The sequence below is a fragment of the Neoarius graeffei genome, chromosome 14, assembly GCF_027579695.1.
Source record: "Neoarius graeffei isolate fNeoGra1 chromosome 14, fNeoGra1.pri, whole genome shotgun sequence".
Classification (NCBI taxonomy): Eukaryota; Metazoa; Chordata; class Actinopteri; order Siluriformes; family Ariidae; genus Neoarius; species Neoarius graeffei.
Window position 1 is genome coordinate 54,033,164 of NC_083582.1, and position 18,915 is coordinate 54,052,078.

At 41.2% G+C, this 18,915-nt stretch overlaps 1 protein-coding gene across 1 annotated transcript; it reads left to right on the forward strand.

The window, feature by feature from the left end:
* Nucleotides 1–11,310: 11,310 nt before the first annotated feature.
* On the forward strand, nt 11,311–18,863 carry syt15 (synaptotagmin XV). Its single transcript, XM_060938870.1, has 7 exons — nt 11,311–11,540; nt 11,659–11,798; nt 11,936–12,231; nt 16,951–17,121; nt 17,251–17,362; nt 17,475–17,687; nt 18,715–18,863. Exons 1-7 carry the CDS (start codon nt 11,311–11,313, stop codon nt 18,861–18,863), a joined length of 1,311 nt encoding a protein of 436 aa, XP_060794853.1.
* Nucleotides 18,864–18,915: the final 52 nt, after the last annotated feature.

Genomic DNA, 18,915 nt, shown 5'->3' on the forward strand with positions numbered 1-18,915 from the left:
ATTGAAAAACCTAATTGAAAGAAAGGTTTGTTATAACTTGTAACTTATAGCAGTTCATTCATTCATCTTCAAAACCCAACACTGGGTACAAAGCTTGAGGAGCCATCACAGATAAGATGCCAGTCCATTGTAGGAAACCAGCAAAAAAAAAAAAAAGTTAATACAGTAATTTTCTTAATTACCAGCATATTAAAGATACCAACAATAACTCTTGGACTGCTTTCCTTAAGTAAAAAGGGAGGAAGTGGAGCACTAAAGAAAATCAAACCTAGTCCACAATTTAAAAATGAAACCCACACACATACTGTACTAGTGCATCCCAAAATATTGAAATACTGTGAAAAAGTGAATTTTTTTCATAATTTAATTCAAAAAGGTAAACCTTCATATAGTCTATATTCACTACATGTAAAGTGAAATATTTCAAGTTTTTTTATTTTGTTTTAATTTTGATAAATATGGCTTATAGCTCATGAAAATCAGAAATCCAGGATCTCAAAAAATTATCCATCCATCCATCCATTATCTGTAGCTGCTTATCCTGTTCTACAGGGTCGCAGGCAAGCTGGAGCCTATCCCAGCTGACTGTGGGCGAGAGGTGGAGTACACCCTGGACAAGACACCAGGTCATCGCAGGGCTTCTCAAAATATTAGAACGTTTGATTTCGAGTTTGAGTAAAACAGTATAAATACTGCGTATCTCTCAGTCTAGTTCAGTACACACAGTCACAATCATGGGGAAGACTGCTGACTTGACAGTTGTCCAGAAGACGATCACTGACACCCTCCACAAGCAGGGTAAGCCACAAAAGGTCATTGCTGAAAAGGCTGGCCAGAAAAGGTGCATAAGCAGCAGGTATGAGCGCAGTTTTGAGAGGATTGTCAAGAAAAGCTGATTCAAGAACTTGGGAGAGCTTCGTAAGGAGTGGACTGAGTGCATCAAGAGCCACCATGCACAGATGTCTTCACGAAAGGGGCTACAATTGTCACATTCCTAATATCAAGCCACTCCTGAACCGGAGACAACGTCAGAAGCGTATTACCTGGGCTAAGGAGAGAAAGAACTGGACTGTTGCTCAGTGGACTTGACAAAACACAGTGGCCCAACACCAGCAGATGACATCATACCCCAAATCATCACAGAGTGTGGAAACTTCACACTGGACATCAAACACCTTGGATTCTGTGCCTCTCCACTCTTCCTCCAGACTCTACAACCTTGATTTCCAAATGAAATGCAAAATTTACTTTCATCTGAGGCGGCACGGTGGTGTAGTGGTTAGCGCTGTCGCCTCACAGCAAGAAGGTCCGGTTTCGAGCCCCGTGGCCGGCGAGGGCCTTTCTGTGCGGAGTTTGCATGTTCTCCCCGTGTCTGCGTGGGTTTCCTCCGGGTGCTCCGGTTTCCCCCACAGTCCAAAGACATGCAGGTTAGGTTAACTGGTGACTCTAAATTGACCGTAGGTGTGAATGCGAGTGTGAATGGTTGTCTGTGTCTATGTGTCAGCCCTGCGATGACCTGGTGACTTGTCCAGGGTGTACCCCGCCTTTCGCCCGTAGTCAGCTGGGATAGGCTCCAGCTTGCCTGCGACCCTGTAGAACAGGATAAAGCGGCTAGAGATAATGAGATGAGATGAGATTTTCATCTGAAAAGAGGACTTTGGACCACTGAGCAACAGTCCAGTTCTTTCTCTCCTTAGCCCAGGTAAGATGCTTCCGACGATGCCTTTGGTTCAGGAGTGGCTTGATATTAGGAATGTGACAGTTATAGCCCCTTTCCTGAATACGTCTGTGCATGGTGGATCTTGATGCACTGACACCAGCCTCAGTCAACTCCTTATGAAGCTCTCCCAAGTTCTTGAATCGACGTTTCATGACAATCCTCTCAAGGCTGCAGTCATCCCTGTTGCTTGTGCACCTTTTCCAGCCAGCCTTTTCAGCAATTACCTTCTGCGGCTTACCCTCCTTGTGGAGGGTGTCAGTGATCGTCTTTTGGACAACTGTCAAGGCAGCAGTCTTCCCCATGATCGTGGTTTGTGTGTACTGAACTAGCCTGAGAGATCTACCTTTTTGAATTAAAAATTATGAACTTATTCATGATATTCCAATATTTTGAGATGCACTTGTACATATAAAAGAGCATACGTTCAATCAGATGTGTTTGGAAAAGTATGTCCTTTTGTTTTTAGCATAAATGTAGAAGATATCTTAGGTAAAGTTAAACACACACTAACTGATCAGAAAACAATGAGCTAAGAACAAGCTGAGCTGAGGATTAGACACACTTCATTTACACACAAACACAAGTGAACACACTGCAGCGTGACAGTGAGAGAGTGAGTAGATCAGGACACCTTTTCAGACTGAAGGAATTGAAAATTAAGGAGCTAACGGAGGAGGCAATTACAGCTAAACAAAAAATAGACTCCACACTATTTATACACATTCAGATATTATCTAGACTAGATGTGTTTATATCACAGTTCAGTCACTTGATCACAACTGTGAGTACACACACACATACACACACACACACACACACTGCTGTACTCTGAGCAATTGCAATGCCAGTGCTCATAAAGTAAATTCACTTTAACATATAATACCTCATAAAGCACTATCAGTGAAATCACATCTACCGTAACTGCTGATTCCCAAACAAGTATCATATACACTGAAATTAAACTATAATTCACATTTAAAAGATGGGATATAACTCACTTCACTTAAAGCATATAATGTCACAGGATAATTCTCTATATATTTTATTTATACTGATATTAAATATGAAGTTGAGTACAATTAGTGCAAGGTGTAAGTTATATAATGTGTTAATAAATGCAGTACAAGTATTATACCAGACCTGTGCTATACTATGTTACAACATTCGTGTCCACATTGTTCTATGTACGGATACTATAATGTATTTTGTACCCTGACATTCTGAAGTCATTTACTCATGTATTATGACTGTAAATATAACTATATACAATCATTTATGCAAAGTTGTACCAAGCATGATAAGATATAAGTCATGTTATATAACATTATAAATGCATTTATAATGCATTATAAATACTGGATTAATGAGAAATGTGTATTACTATGATTTTCATCATTGAAAAGTTTATTGGCAAGACTCTGAGGTACATGCTTGTAATAATAAATCACAAAATGAATTCAGTTCTGAACCAAAAGTTTATCACTAATAATAAACACATGAACATCCATAAAACTATATGTGTGTATTCATAAACAATATTTGCTGCTGTTTAAGAGGGTAAAACTTAAACAGTAGATGACTCAACTTTGATATGTGAGTCAAGAGATTATTTTGTAAATATAAATGCTAGCAACGGGCGGCACGGTGGTGTAGTGGTTAGCGCTGTCGCCTCACAGCAAGAAGGTCCTGGGTTTGAGCCCCGGGGCCGGCGAGGGCCTTTCTGTGCGGAGTTTGCATGTTCTCCCCGTGTCCGCGTGAGTTTCCTCCGGGTGCTCCGGTTTCCCCCACAGTCCAAAGACATGCAGGTTAGGTTAACTGGTGACTCTAAATTGACCGTAGGTGTGAATGTGAGTGTGAATGGTTGTCTGTGTCTATGTGTCAGCCCTGTGATGACCTGGCGACTTGTCCAGGGTGTACCCCGCCTTTCGCCCGTAGTCAGCTGGGATAGGCTCCAGCTTGCCTGCGACCCTGTAGAACAGGATAAAGCGGCTAGAGAGAATGAGAAATGCTAGCAACAGAAACTCCATCAATACACATGCTGACACACTTTAAAACCATGATGGAAAAATGTAACAGTTGTCCTTCTGCGAGGTCTAAATATACCAGGTGAGATGTTTTATATCAACTCACCACATACCTGCATCATAAAACACATCCTCTGACTGACCCCTTAACCATAAACCTGTCCTATTAGTCATAGCCTGAACACAGACTCAACACACACACACGGATCACAAATAGAAAAAGAAAGGTTGCCTCTCCTCACCATTATTAATTCTTTTTCCTTTACATACACTCCTTACTTCCTTTCACTTACTGTCATATCACCCGCCAGTCTGTATTTCCAGTTGGCAGAGAAACCCTTGCACAGGTAAGTCCACATCCACTCTCCTGTCTCACACACATACATACTTCACATATACACACCTCCCACATTCCCTGGTCCAACCGTCTGGAAAGCTTTCACCTCAGTCCCTCTTTCCCCTCCTCCTTCTTTCCTCTTCTCCTCCTGCGTGTAGGAAATGTAGCACGAGTGAGTGTAGTGTCGGATTATCAGCTTCAGTCATCTGAGTACAAACCACAGGCTCTGTCTGTGAGAGACAAATCCTTGATGGAGGGAGGAGGGCTTGAGGTGGGGATGATAGGGCGGTGTTCAGGGAGAGGATGGGGGTGGGAGGTCACACTGGAGAGAGTGGTGGTGTCTTAAATGTCAATACACTACAGATGTCAAAGCAAATCAGTCAGTCCACTGTCTTGGCTATGTCTTTCAGCTCGTTATCTATCCTTAATTACTTACTTGCTAAATCCAATAGAAAGAAGCACAGACAGCTGGTTAGTAGTGCAATATCTTGTCCATGTGCTCCAACCTACTTTTTTCCCCCTTTTAGTCCTTTCTTTATTTTAGCTTTTTCTCTGTCCCTTTCTCATGCCATGCACACACATGCATAGTCGCTGTCTCTTACTCATCCAGATTCAGCCAATCTCTCTTCTCGTTGCTATAGAAACAGTCATGCTCAATGGGAGCCCAATGAATTTTCATCATGACATTTTTAAGGTTGCCATGGGAACAATGAAAACAGCACCTTTGAAAACAGGTTTTGAAAATAGAATCGTGCCCGTCACAAAAACATTATGCTCCACATCACTAATGCCAGAGTGCAAGTGTTCTCATACGTCCAGTGAAAATGAATAACATGAAGCCCTATATGTGCTTTTTACATATATACTGTGTATGTTTAAGATGTTATTTTCATTTTTCATATCCCCAGTCTAATATTGCTACTTTGGGGGGATAAAAACTATTTATATACTGTATTTAAAAAGTCTATTCAACTTTATTTAAAAAAAAAAGCAGATTAAATATCGTTAAAAGAGGCTCTGTTGTGATATACAAATTGAAACTTGCTTTATGGTTGCTGTGAGTTTCTGACATTGGCATTTCCCATTTTTCCATATTAAAAGAATAACACTGATACTAGGTTTTTAAATCAAGTACAAAAATCCGTGCATTTATTGGCAATTTTGTCAGGTTCAGTGAGGTCAAAATCTGAGACCATATTGAAAATCAGGGATTTTTTTTTTTTAAAGAAAACAGGAAATAAACAGAATGTTTTAGACTTTTGGAAAAAGAGAGAATGGACATGTTGAATATCTTGCATATTCACTATTCAAGATACTACACTAAATAAGAAAATCTGTGATATTGATCATATTAAGTCTATTTTTTATTTTATTCCTTCCACTGAAGCCCATGTTCAGATGATTAATGTGGATCTTCAAATTTTAGACACAAACCTTTGGAGTAGGCGGCACGGTGGTGTAGTGGTTAGTGCTGTCGCCTCACAGCAAGAAGGTTCTGGGTTCGAGCCCCGTGGCCGGCGAGGGCCTTTCTGTGTGGAGTTTGCATGGTGTCCGCGTGGGTTTCCTCCGGGTGCTCCGGTTTCCCCCACAGTCCAAAGACATGCAGGTTAGGTTAACTGGTGACTCTAAATTGACCGTAGGTGTGAATGTGAGTGTGAATGGTTGTCTGTGTCTATGTGTCAGCCCTGTGATGACCTGGCGACTTGTCCAGGGTGTACCCCGCCTTTCGCCCGTAGTCAGCTGGGATAGGCTCCAGCTTGCCTGCGACCCTGTAGAAGGATAAAGCGGCTACTGATAATGAGATGAGATGAGACCTTTGGAGTATATACACTAGCTCGAGTCCACATGCTCATTAGAGCAAATGGAGGACATACAAAATGAATTTTGTCGTTGAGTCAGTCCCTCTCTACCAAGTCCATGTGTGGAAAGACACCTCCACAGGACCACTGCTCACCAGGTGTGCTTGTGGACGTGTATCAGGCACTGTCCATCCATCCATCCATTATCTGTACCTGCTTATCCTGTACAGGGTCACAGGCAAGCTGGAGCCTATCCCAGCTGACTATGGGCGAGAGGCAGGGTACGCCCTGGACAAGTCACCAGGTTATTGCAGGGCTGACACATAGAGACAAACAACCATTCATACTCACATTCACACCTACAGTCAATTTAGAGCCACCAATCAGCCTACCCTGCATGTCTTTGGACTGTGGGGGAAACCAGAGCACCCGGAGGAAACCCACACAGACATGGGGAGAACATGCAAACTCCACACAGAAAGGCCCTCGTCGGCTCGAACCCAGGACCTTCTTGCTGTAAGGCGACAGTGCTAACCACTACACCACTGGTTTTCAAGCACTGTATAAACTTATTTGTTACCTCATTAGACACACCTTCATTGTTAATCCATGTACAGGGCATGTGAATGGCCATTATCAGTGTCAGATTTTGACCACAGGATTGCTGTTGGTTGGAGTATGGATGGATGGACTGTTCTAAACCCAGCACTGACAGTGAGGTGGCTATAAACCCCAGCAACACTTCTGCACTTAATAAATGAATACCAGTGAGATACACGTTACCATAGCACTGTCACTGCTGTGGTGAGAAAGATACTGGTCCATCACCCAAGTTAAATCTGTTCAGTGAGGGAAGAGGTGGGTTGTGCACAGTAACAGATGGACTGCTGTCAGTAAACAGAGTGCACACACATGGTGGATTTACAGGAGATGTGGGTATAAGGCAGCTGAGTATGAAGTATTGAAAAATATACAACACATTAATTTGTTAGTTACCTGTTTTCTGCAAAATGTAGTGTGGGAAAGACTGGCGAACAGACTGATTAAAATCTTGATAAGTGTTCTGCTAGTATCCCTGTATCCCAGAGTTGATCATTAACCTTCTGTGATTGTAACAGACTGGCTCCAGCAAGATATTATAGAAGCAGTAACAATGTTAGTCTGTCTGTAATAATTAAATCCTGTATAACTCTCTCTAAGCCACCATAATGCCATGTATAAACATGTCAGTTTTTATATATTATACAATAATACATATTAATAAGGGTTTTACTGAAAAGGTGGCATGTAAAATCTCATATGCTTACATTGTGGTAAGATTACATTAGAACGTTTGTGAAAGTGTTACAGTAGTTTTTATAAAATTAAGATAATTGTGATTTAGGATTATTGTTAATAAGAAGATAAACTGACTCGGTTTAGATTTTTCCTGATACAAAATGGTGCCTGTGTATCAGACTTGAGGACACAAAGTACAAAGATCTAACTGATTCTAAACTGTGTGGCATTAATGGTCAAAAGTTTTACCAAAACTTACTTTATGACCAGCTTTTTTCATTGAATCTTTTCTTCATACTGAGCTGAAGCGCATGATAAATAAAGCGATGTGGGTGAGAACACAGCAGATGACACTAATCTGCAAAATGTGGAGTGCAATGTTAGAATAGTGTGTTCATAGGCTGGCCGGTTGTTTTATCTTGGTTGTTGTACAGAAAATGCCAGTTTTAGCTCGATTCAAGCCTGGTGTGTAATGTAGCCTCTGAATGTGTGTGTTGATTAACCAAGTAGAGCAGACTCCGAGAACATTGTGGCGATTAGGTTGATTTGTGGCCAGGCTCAGAGATAAGAGAGCTGCTGAAGAAATGTATGGAAGTAGCAGCAGTATGGGACAATGCAACTCATAACCACACAGAGAGGGATAAAAACAAACTGGAAGTTGGTGGCGGCTTTGGCTATCCATGGCTGGTAAGTAAATATCTGGGAAAAGTATTTAACAACATTTCCTTATTTTCTTTTGGATACTGCAAAAAAATTCTCTATAAATATATAACAATTCACATAGTTTCTAGCTACAAAAAAAAAGCTATTACAAGAATGAGAAAATGGGGCTCACAATAAAAATAAAAAGGGATAAGAATAACCTGGAATATGGTATTGGCTTTATTTATTGATCGCTGATAAATAAGGTCAAAAACTTTATCATGTGAGATCACAAATACAACAGCACAATGTCTGTGAACCTGAACTATTAAATGTTAATATGAGGGACCATTTTTACTGACTTAAAATTAGACCTTATTTTAACTCTACTCTGTTGATTTGTGTAAACTTTTATTAAGCTTGCTATAGGCACATCTGTGAGAGATTTGGCAGAAATTTGTGACTTATGTTGTCTACCAAGGCAAAAGAAGGTGATGTCTGATACATCTGTCAAAAACTCAATATTACCATAATCTCTTGGTATGGTGGCGATAGAAAAAACTTTACTGAACTGTCCTTATATTTACCTGTGATTGTCACAAACACAAGTGTGACCTTAGAGATTTCAGAAATCCTGTTTGGCTTTTATACCATTATATTTCATACTAAATGTCTTTGTTTTTTTTGTGGGGGGGAGACCTCCTTGGAAATTCCTGATTTGAATAAGTCCATTGCTGTGCAACCCTTTAGCTGTATTGGACACAACATGTTTTAATTTCTTTCATCATTAGGGATAACGTTACACATCAGTAGTTAGAAAATGAACTAGGATGGGTTAGAAACAACCATTCACATATTAAGAAAGATTAACAATATTCAGAAGACTGGTCAGTGTTAGTGAAGTTAAATTTTATTTGTATAGTGGTTTTAACAATAGGCATTGTAGCAAAGGAGGTTTATAGAAAAAAATATACATGTAAAACATATGAATTTTCCTAATGAGCAAGCCTGAGGTGACGGTGATAAGGGAAAACAAATTGAGATGACAAGAGGAAGAAACCTTGAGAGGAACCAGACTCCAAAGGGAACCCATCCTCATTTGGGTGATAACAGATAGCATGATTATAAATAACTCATTTCTATAAGTGTCTTATATGGTCAAAAAGTGCAATTGTATGACCTGGAAATTAATTATAATTTTGACATGAAGTCTATTTTGTTGAAGTTATCAACTGTTCATTTATGGAGACTTTGGCATTGACGGTTAACCACTACAAATGTAATGGCTGTCATCCTAACACCATGCGTCAAGTAGTGCAACCTTCAAAGAAAGACAAATGAGTGGTGTCTCTGTGGCAAAAATAAACTCCACATTCTAAGACATGTTTCTGACATCTGTTACACAAATAATATAGTATTCTGTCTTACAAAAGAAACCAACAACTATAGCCCAGACTATTCCCAGAGCAACTAGCATCGGAAAGTAATGTTAATAATAATAATAATAATAATAATAATAATAATAATGAAATATTTCGAAGAACATTGTTATTGAGTTGAACTTTTAAATGGTGTAAAGATGTTCATGGAGCAGCAATTTCAATACATTTTTTTGTATATTTGGTCCTCACAAATTCCAGGAAAGGGTCATTCTCTTTTCTAGAAATTTGGTGAATAATTACTGTAGTATGTCCTTACCTTGTTACAGTTCAAATTAGGAGGCAGTCACACAGGCTAAACTGGCCATCTGTTAGTTGCCTTGAAATGTCCCATGTTCCCACAACTACAAACTGCATTTCTAGAAAAGTTGGGATATTTTCCAAAGTGCAGTAAAAACAAAACTGATTTGTTAATTCAAATCTTTATTTGACTGAGAAAAGTACAAAGAAAAGATTTTCAGCAGTTTTACTGACCAACTTAATTGAATTTTGTAAATAAAAACAAAGAATTTCATGCTTGCAACTCAAAAAAAAAAGTTGCGACAGAGGCATTATCACCATTGTATTACATCGCGAGGGGGGGACGACATAACTTGCACAAAGGATTTGTTGTTGACAGTGGTGATGAGGGTGCGCAGTCCTCGTCTGCACCGCTTCGCTCCCTGCCAGGGATCCAGGTGGCAAACAAGGGAGCAGAACGACCAGGGCTGACAAGGGGCTGCGCCTCCAATGATGGTTCCCAGGAGGATGGGTGTGTGTGTGTCTGTGTTGGCCACAAGAATCACCAGAGCATTTGGACCGAGCATTTCAGCCTGTGTTCACCCTTCCACCAGTGATTCCAGGAATCACCCCCTTGCGGGTGTTGAGGTCGCAGGACTCCAAATTCGGAAGGGTGTATTACATTACCTTTCCTTTTAATAACACTTTTTAATCATATAGGAACTGAGGATACTAATTGTTGCAGTTTTGCAACTGGAATTTTTGTCCATTCTTGCTTGATACAAGACTTGAGCTGCTCAACAGTCCATGGGCACCATTGTCTGAGTCTCCTCTTCATGATGCGCCATACATTCTCAGGAGAAGACAGATCTGGACTTGCAGCAGGCCAGTCAAGCATACACACACACTGTCTCTACAAAGCCACACTGTTGTAGCCTGTGCACAATGAGGCCTGGTATTGTCCTTCTTAAATAAGCATGGACTTCCCAGGAAGGATGGCAACATCCTTTGTCTTGATGGCAACATATCTCTCTCTCTCATTATCTCTAGCCGCTTTATCCTTCTACAGGGTCGCAGGCAAGCTGGAGCCTATCCCAGCTGACTACGGGCGAAAGGCGGGGTACACCCTGGACAAGTCGCCAGGTCATCACAGGGCTGACACATAGACACAGACAACCATTCACACTCACATTCACACCTACGGTCAATTTAGAGTCACCAGTTAACCTAACCTGCATGTCTTTGGACTGTGGGGGAAACCGGAGCACCCGGAGGAAACCCACGCGGACACGGGGAGAACATACAAACTCCGCACAGAAAGGCCCTCGCCAGCCACGGGGCTCGAACCCGGACCTTCTTGCTGTGAGGCGACAGCGCTAACCACTACACCACCGTGCCGCCATGGCAACATATGCCTCTGTAAAATCCTAATATACGCTTCTGCATCAATGGTAACTTCACACACATGCAATCCCCCCATGCCTCTGTCACAACTTTTTTTTTTTTTTGAGTGTGTTGCAGCCATCAAATTGTAACTTTGTTTATATTTACAAAATACAATTAAGTTGATCAGTAAAACTATTGAAAATCTTTTCTTTGTACTTTTATCAGTCAAATAAAAGTTTACATGAATTAACAAATCACCGATTTTTGTTTTTATTGCATTTTGGAAAATATCCCAACTTTTCTGGAAATGGGGTTTGTAGATGCAGTGCCTGTCTCTGACACTGGCAAGTACAGTATAATATGAGGAGAGAGAATAATTAACATATCATCAATAGCAAGCATGAGCCAAAGCATAGGCTTCTGAATTATAAACCCCATTACATCCAAATGGACCACTGGAAATGACATGATCACAGAACTCAGTTTAGATGTACTTTGTGTGCCATCAGATCCCATGGTAGCATTGGCCACTGGTCTATCTGCTGTACTTCTTTTTCTTTTGCTGATTGGCCTGACAGCGTATCTCTTATGGAAGAAGAGACAGGACCAGAGAAGAGACAGACAACTGATCAGCATGAACCCACTTATTCCGCCATGCACACCTGTGCTCCAAACATCCCAAAGTAGCAACTATGGGTGTGTATCTGAACTTTCTTTCAACCATCCCAATCACAGTTGATCAGGGAGGTGAAAAGTGCAATAAACTATGCCTTAAATCAGAGTGTAGTTTTTGCTGTGCTCTCATGCATCACAGTTTGGCTGAAGTTCCCTTCTTTCTGCCTCCGAGTTTCAAGAGTTCATCCCATTCAGCAGTGCCTGAAGGGAGGGAGGAAGAGGAGCAATGGAAACAGCACCCGCATCTGCATACCCAGCGTGGCTCTTTAACAATAGGCAGTGGGTCATTCTGAAACCTGTGAAGAAGAATAATGCTAAGATTAATGTCACTTCATTATTGAATTTCTCTTTATTCTAATTTCTTTATCTGTCTCCCCTTCTCCCTTTGCACTCCTTCTCTAACTATGTTATTGAAGGCTGGTTCCCACTGGGAAGCCTGAGGGCAGATCTGTACCAGCTTCCTGAAGAGCCAAGTGAGTGGGCACAGCCCAGTGGCTCCACTGTACGCCTGTGTTTCGCTGTGCAATATCAGCATGAACAAGAACAGTTGGTGGTCTCCCTGCTACAAGCTGCCAACCTGCCTGCCCAATGCCAAAGCAATACCACACTGGTCAAACTACAGCTCCTGCCAACTGAAGATCGACACCATCGTCAGGCCAAGGCCTGGTGCAAAGGTTGCCAACCACAGTTCAATGACACCTTTGTGTTTCAGGTATACCAGGAGATAGGTATACTATGTCTTGAGTTACTTTAAAGGAATACTTCAGAGTCTTTTTTTTTTTGTAAACTAATTATCAATTGCATTTGAAGTACATGGGCAATTACTCTAGATAGTAAAATCATAATGCAATCTAAGACAAATTTAAAACTGCAACTGTTATATTCTAAAATAAAAAAAAAAGTCTTAGGATGGGACTGATACGAAAAAAAAAAGTTTTACCAACACAGTGCTTACATATATTTATACAGCTATTAATTACTGAAGCAACCGAGTAAATGTTTTGTCATAACCGTATGTGATTAAGTGGAAAACTGAAGCACTTCTGTGTTTACTTTGAGCTATATTGACTACTTTGTTAATGCATAACTACAACCCCAATTCCAAAAAAGTTGGGACGCTGTGTAAACTGTAGGTAAAGTCAGAATGCGATAATTTGCAAAATCATGGAAACCCTATTTTTCATTGAACATATGTTGAACAGTTGCTCAACAGTTCGGGGTCTCCTTTGTCTTATTTTGCACTTCATAATACACCAAATGGGGGCGGCATGGTGGTGTAGTGGTTAGCGCTGTCACCTCACAGCAAGAAGGTCCGGGTTCGAGCCCCGTGGCCGACGAGGGCCTTTTTGTGCGGAGTTTGCATGTTCTCCCCGTGTCCGCGTGGGTTTCCTCCGGGTGCTCCGGTTTCCCCCACAGTCCAAAGACATGCAGGTTAGGTTAACTGGTGACTCTAAATTGACCGTAGGTGTGAATGTGAGTGTGAATGGTTGTCTGTGTCTGTGTCAGCCCTGTGATGACCTGGCGACTTGTCCAGGGTGTACCCCGCCTTTCGCCCATAGTCAGCTGGGATAGGCTCCAGCTTGCCTGCGACCCTGTAGAACAGGATAAAGCAGCTACAGATAATGAGATGAGATGAATACACCAAATGTTTTAAATGGGAGACAGGTCTGGACAGCAGGCAGGCCAGTTTAGCACCCGGACTCTTTTACAACCCCGATTCCAAAAAAGTTGGGACAAAGTACCAGTTGTAAATAAAAACGGAATGCAATAATTTACAAATCTCAAAAACTGATATTGTATTCACAATAGAACATAGACAACATATCAAATGTTGAAAGTGAGACATTTTGAAATTTCATGCCAAATATTGGCTCATTTGAAATTTCATGACAGCAACACATCTCAAAAAAGTTGGGACAGGGCCAATAAAAGGCTGGAAAAGTTAAAGGTACAAAAAAAGAACAGCTGGAGGACCAAATTGCAACTCATTAGGTCAATTGGCAATAGGTCATTAACATGACTGGGTATAAAAAGAGCATCTTGGAGTGGCAGCGGCTCTCAGAAGTAAAGATGGGAAGAGGATCACCAATCCCCCTAATTCTGCGCCGACAAATAGTGGAGCAATATCAGAAAGGAGTTTGACAGTGTAAAATTGCAAAGAGTTTGAACATATCATCATCTACAGTGCATAATATCATCAAAAGATTCAGAGAATCTGGAACAATCTCTGTGCGTAAGGGTCAAGGCCGGAAAACCATACTGGGTGCCCGTGATCTTCGGGCCCTTAGACGGCACTGCATCACATACAGGCATGCTTCTGTATTGGAAATCACAAAATGGGCTCAGGAATATTTCCAGAGAACATTATCTGTGAACACAATTCACCGTGCCATCCGCCGTTGCCAGCTAAAACTCTATAGTTCAAAGAAGAAGCCGTATCTAAACATGATCCAGAAGCGCAGACATCTTCTCTGGGCCAAGGCTCATTTAAAATGGACTGTGGCAAAGTGGAAAACTGTTCTGTGGTCAGACGAATCAAAATTTGAAGTTCTTTATGGAAATCAGGGACGCCGTGTCATTCGGACTAAAGAGGAGAAGGATGACCCAAGTTTTTATCAGCGCTCAGTTCAGAAGCCTGCACCTCTGATGGTATGGGGTTGCATTAGTGCATGTGGCATGGGCAGCTTACACATCTGGAAAGACACCATCAATGCTGAAAGGTATATCCAGGTTCTAGAGCAACATATGCTCCCATCCAGACGACGTCTCTTTCAGGGAAGACCTTGCATTTTCCAACATGACAATGCCAAACCACATACTGCATCAATTACAGCATCATGGCTGCGTAGAAGAAGGGTCCGGGTACTGAACTGGCCAGCCTGCAGTCCAGATCTTTCACCCATAGAAAACATTTGGCGCATCATAAAACGGAAGATATGACAAAAAAGACCTAAGACAGTTGAAGAACTAGAATCCTACATTAGACAAGAATGGGTTAACATTCCTATCCCTAAACTTGAGCGACTTGTCTCCTCAGTCCCCAGACGTTTACAGACTGTTGTAAAGAGAAAAGGGGATGTCTCACAATGGTAAACATGGCCTTGTCCCAACTTTTTTGAGATGTGTTGTTGTCATGAAATTTAAAATTACCTAATTTTTCTCTTTAAATGATACATTTTCTCAGTTTAAACATTTGATATGTCATCTATGGTCTATTCTGAATAAAATATGGAATTTTGAAACTTCCACATCATTGCATTCCATTTTTATTTACAATTTGTACTTTGTCCCAACTTTTTTGGAATCGGGGTTGTACTATGGAGCCATGCAGTTTTAATATGTGCAGAAAGCGGTTTGGCATTGTCTTGCTGAAAGAAGGAAGGCCTTCCCTGAAAAAGATTTTGTCTGGATGGCAGCATATTGCTTTGAAATGTGTATATATCATTCAGCATTAATGATGCCTTCCCAGATGTACAAGCTACTCATGTCATGTGCACTAATGCACCCTCATACCATCACAGATGCTGGATTTCGAACTGTGCACTGATAAGCTGGATGGTCTCTCTCCTCTTTAGCCTGGAAGACATGGTGTCCATGATTTCTAAAAATAATTTCTACTTTTGATTCATCAGACCTCGGGACAATTTTCCACTTCGCCTCAGTCCATCGTAAAAGAGCTCGGGCCCAGAGAAGGCGCCGGTGTTTCTGGATATTGTTTATATCTGGTTTTAACTGGACGCAGTAATGAACTGTTTTCACAGACAGTGGTTTTCTGAAGTGTTCCTGAGCCCATACAGTGATTTCCACTACAGACACGTGTTTGCTTTTAATGCAGTGTCGCCTGAGGGCCTGAAGATCACAGGCATCCAATGTAGTTTTCAGCCTTGTCTCTTGCATACAGAGATTTCACCAGATTCTCTGAATCCTTTAATGATTTTATGGACCATAGATGATCTCATCTCATCTCATTATCTCTAGCCGCTTTATCCTGTCCTACAGGGTCGCAGGCAAGCTGGAGCCTATCCCAGCTGACTACGGGCGAAAGGCGGGATACACCCTGGACAAGTCGCCAGGTCATCACAGGGCTGACACATAGACACAGACAACCATTCACACTCACATTCACACCTACGGTCAATTTAGAGTCACCAGTTAACCTAAGCTGCATGTCTTTGGACTGTGGGGGAAACCGGAGCACCCGGAGGAAACCCACGCGGACACGGGGAGAACATGCAAACTCCGCACAGAAAGGCCCTCGCCGGCCACAGGACTCGAACCCAGGACCTTCTTGCTGTGAGGCGACAGCGCTAACCACTACACCACCGTGCCGCCCACCATAGATGATGTGATCCCCAAATTCTTTGCAATTTTACATTGAGGAACGTTATTCTTAAATTGTTGCACTGTTTGCCCATGCAGTCCTTCACAGAGTGGTGAACCCCTCCCCGTCTTTACTTCTGAGAGACTCCGCCTCTCTGGGATGCTCTATTTATACCCAATCATGTTACTGACCTGTTGCCAATTAACCAAATTAGGTTTTTTTTTTAGCATTACACAACTTTTTCAGTCATCTGTTGCCCCGTCCCAGCTTTTCTGAAACATGTTGCTGACATCAAATTCAAAATGAGCATATATTTTTCAAAACCAATAAAATTTCTGTTTCAACATTTGATATGTTGTTCTTGTACTATTTTCAATGAAATATAGGGTTTCCATGATTTACAAATCTTCACATTCTGTTTTTATGTACAGTTTACACAGCGTCCCAACTTTTTTGGAATTGGGGTTGTACAAATTCTTCCTTAATTCTTCTTGCTTTTTTTAAATTTACAGAGATTAGACTGATAAACACAATGACCAATATGTTTATTTACTGCCCCAATAATTGTCCTTAGATTTATACTGTAAGTCATCCATAAGGATAATTTGATTTGCTCTTTTCTTAATCCTGGGAAATATGTTGAAATTGTTGTCCGTAATCACGTATTAACTACAAACGCAAGACAGAATAGGTAGGAAAAAACTGGAATATCCTTTTAGGTATGTTATTTGAGGTGTTCAACTGAACAAATTACATTTTTTAGATATGTCAAGATTTGACCAAGTACTATATCAAAGGTCATGATTGCAAGGTGTATTTTGATTTATACCAGCTGGCAATTTTAACATCTCATAGCATGAAATTTACTCGGTTCTAAAAATCAGGGAAACCTAGTGAGACGTAACTGTACTCTCTCACTGCCACTATCTAACTACCAATAAAATGTAGAACTGGCATGTGATTGTAATTAGCTCAAGACTCACCACTAACTTATGAATCATTTGGAAGTCATATACATATATTGTCTAGTTTAACAAATGTTCAATTATTTATTTCTTTAAAAAAAAAACATTTGTAAAGAGAAACTGTTTAATTGTACTGTATATCAAGATGTCTAGTTACAGTGTGGACCAGTTCACTCTGCACTTGAGTGTGTACAGTGTGGACAGACTGAAGAAGCATCACCTGGTGGGCCATGTTCTGTTCCCTCTCAGACACACTGAACTGCAAGAGGCAGCAGGCAAAGTCCTGTGGAGAGACCTTGAGACTGAGAGTGATCTGGTAGACAAAAAACAATATTTACATCCTATACTTGTTTTCCCTTCTTATCTCATTTAAGAGTGGAGTTGCTAAATGGTGTAAATTGATTGATTTATTTTTTGTGCCATACTGTCCTCTGTTATGATTCAGCCCCTTTCGAAGCATGGCAATATCCAAGTGTCTCTGAATTACTGTCAGTCTCTACAGCGCCTCACTGTGGTTGTGCTTAGAGCCCGAGGACTCCAGTGTCCCAGCAATGCTGGTGAGATACATTAATGTGAATTCTTCAGTAGAACTTATCATCATATAAATTTGACTCTGTTAAACTGTTCTCCGCTAAATGGAAATATTTCACCAGTAAATGGTGTGGACAGATGTCTCTGTCCAGGTTTCTCTGCAGATACACACTCAGGTAGTGAAAACAAAGTGGACACCAATCACCAGAGGCAGCAACCCCACTTTTAATGAGAAGCTGACATTCAGGCTTCTCCCTCTGCAGCTCGATGCAGCCTGTCTGAGCCTGGAAGTCCAGCAGGTAGCCCCTGAACAGCCTGCTGAAGTGCCAAGCACCAGGACTAAGGCACCAAGTAAGTCATGAGGTCATTCCAAGAAAATGGTAAACAGTATTATAAACAGTATCATCATTAGGATTTGATCAAAACTCCATGCTTGGTTGTGGCACTGTTCTTCCTCTAACTATTCTAAATTTATATTTAGTTAAAGGAACAGTCCACCGTACTTCCATAATGAAATATGCTCTTATCTGAATTGAGACGAGCTGCTCCGTACCTCTCCGAGCTTTGCGCGACCTCCCAGTCAGTCAGGCGCGCTGTCACTCCTGTTAGCAATGTAGCTAGGCTCAGTATGGCCAATGGTATTTTTTGGGGCTGTAGTTAGATGCGACCAAACTCTTCCGCGTTTTTCCTGTTTACATAGGTTTATATGACCAGTGATATGAAACAAGTTCAGTTACACAAATTGAAACGTAGCGATTTTCTATGCTATGGAAAGTCCGCACTATAACGACAGGCGTACTAACACCTTCTGCGTGCTTCGGCAGCGCATTGATATCTGAGCTCCGTATCAATGCGCTGCCGAAGCGCGCAGAAGGTGTTAGTACGCCTGTCATTATAGTGCGGACTTTCCATAGCATAGAAAATCGCTACGTTTCAATTTGTGTAACTGAACTTGTTTCATATCACTGGTCATATAAACCTATGTAAACAGGAAAAACGCGGAAGAGTTTGGTCGCATCTAACTACAGCCCCAAAAAATACCATTGGCCATACTGAGCCTAGCTACATTGCTAACAGGAGTGACAGCGCGTCTGACTGCGTCTGACTGACTGGGAGGTCGCGCAAAGCTCGGAGAGGTACGGAGCAGCTCGTCTCAATTCAGATAAGAGCATATTTCATTATGGAAGTACGGTGGACTGTTCCTTTAACTGGCAGAAATAGCTTAACAACACTTATATTTAACAGTTAAATTAAAATGTCATTAAATGAATGTCATACCAAGTAAATAAATGAAATATTACGAGAAGTATTATTCACCATAAAGTGCAGCATCTTTGTTTTAATTGAGTCAGCCTCTTTCATTTCTACCCCTCCATAGTAAAACTTGGACTAGTGGTCATTGGGCCATTTATGTATGCCAGAGGCAGGGAGCTGGAGCACTGGAATGAGATGATCAGTAAATCACAAGAACTGGTCAAACAGTGGCATGCACTGGGAGAAGCTAACATCACTCATGGACCAACCTGAACAACAACAACAACAGCAACATACCCTGAAGTTCAGATCAGAAGAAAGGGCA

Bases quoted from the DNA above. Each gene is read 5' to 3' on its own strand.
- syt15 (XM_060938870.1), top strand. From the start codon at position 11,311: ATGATCACAGAACTCAGTTTAGATGTACTTTGTGTGCCATCAGATCCC. The intron at 17,122-17,250 runs GTAGACAAAAAA...GTTATGATTCAG, and splicing joins TTGAGACTGAGAGTGATCTG to CCCCTTTCGAAGCATGGCAA. The intron at 17,688-18,714 runs GTAAGTCATGAG...ACCCCTCCATAG, and splicing joins CACCAGGACTAAGGCACCAA to TAAAACTTGGACTAGTGGTC.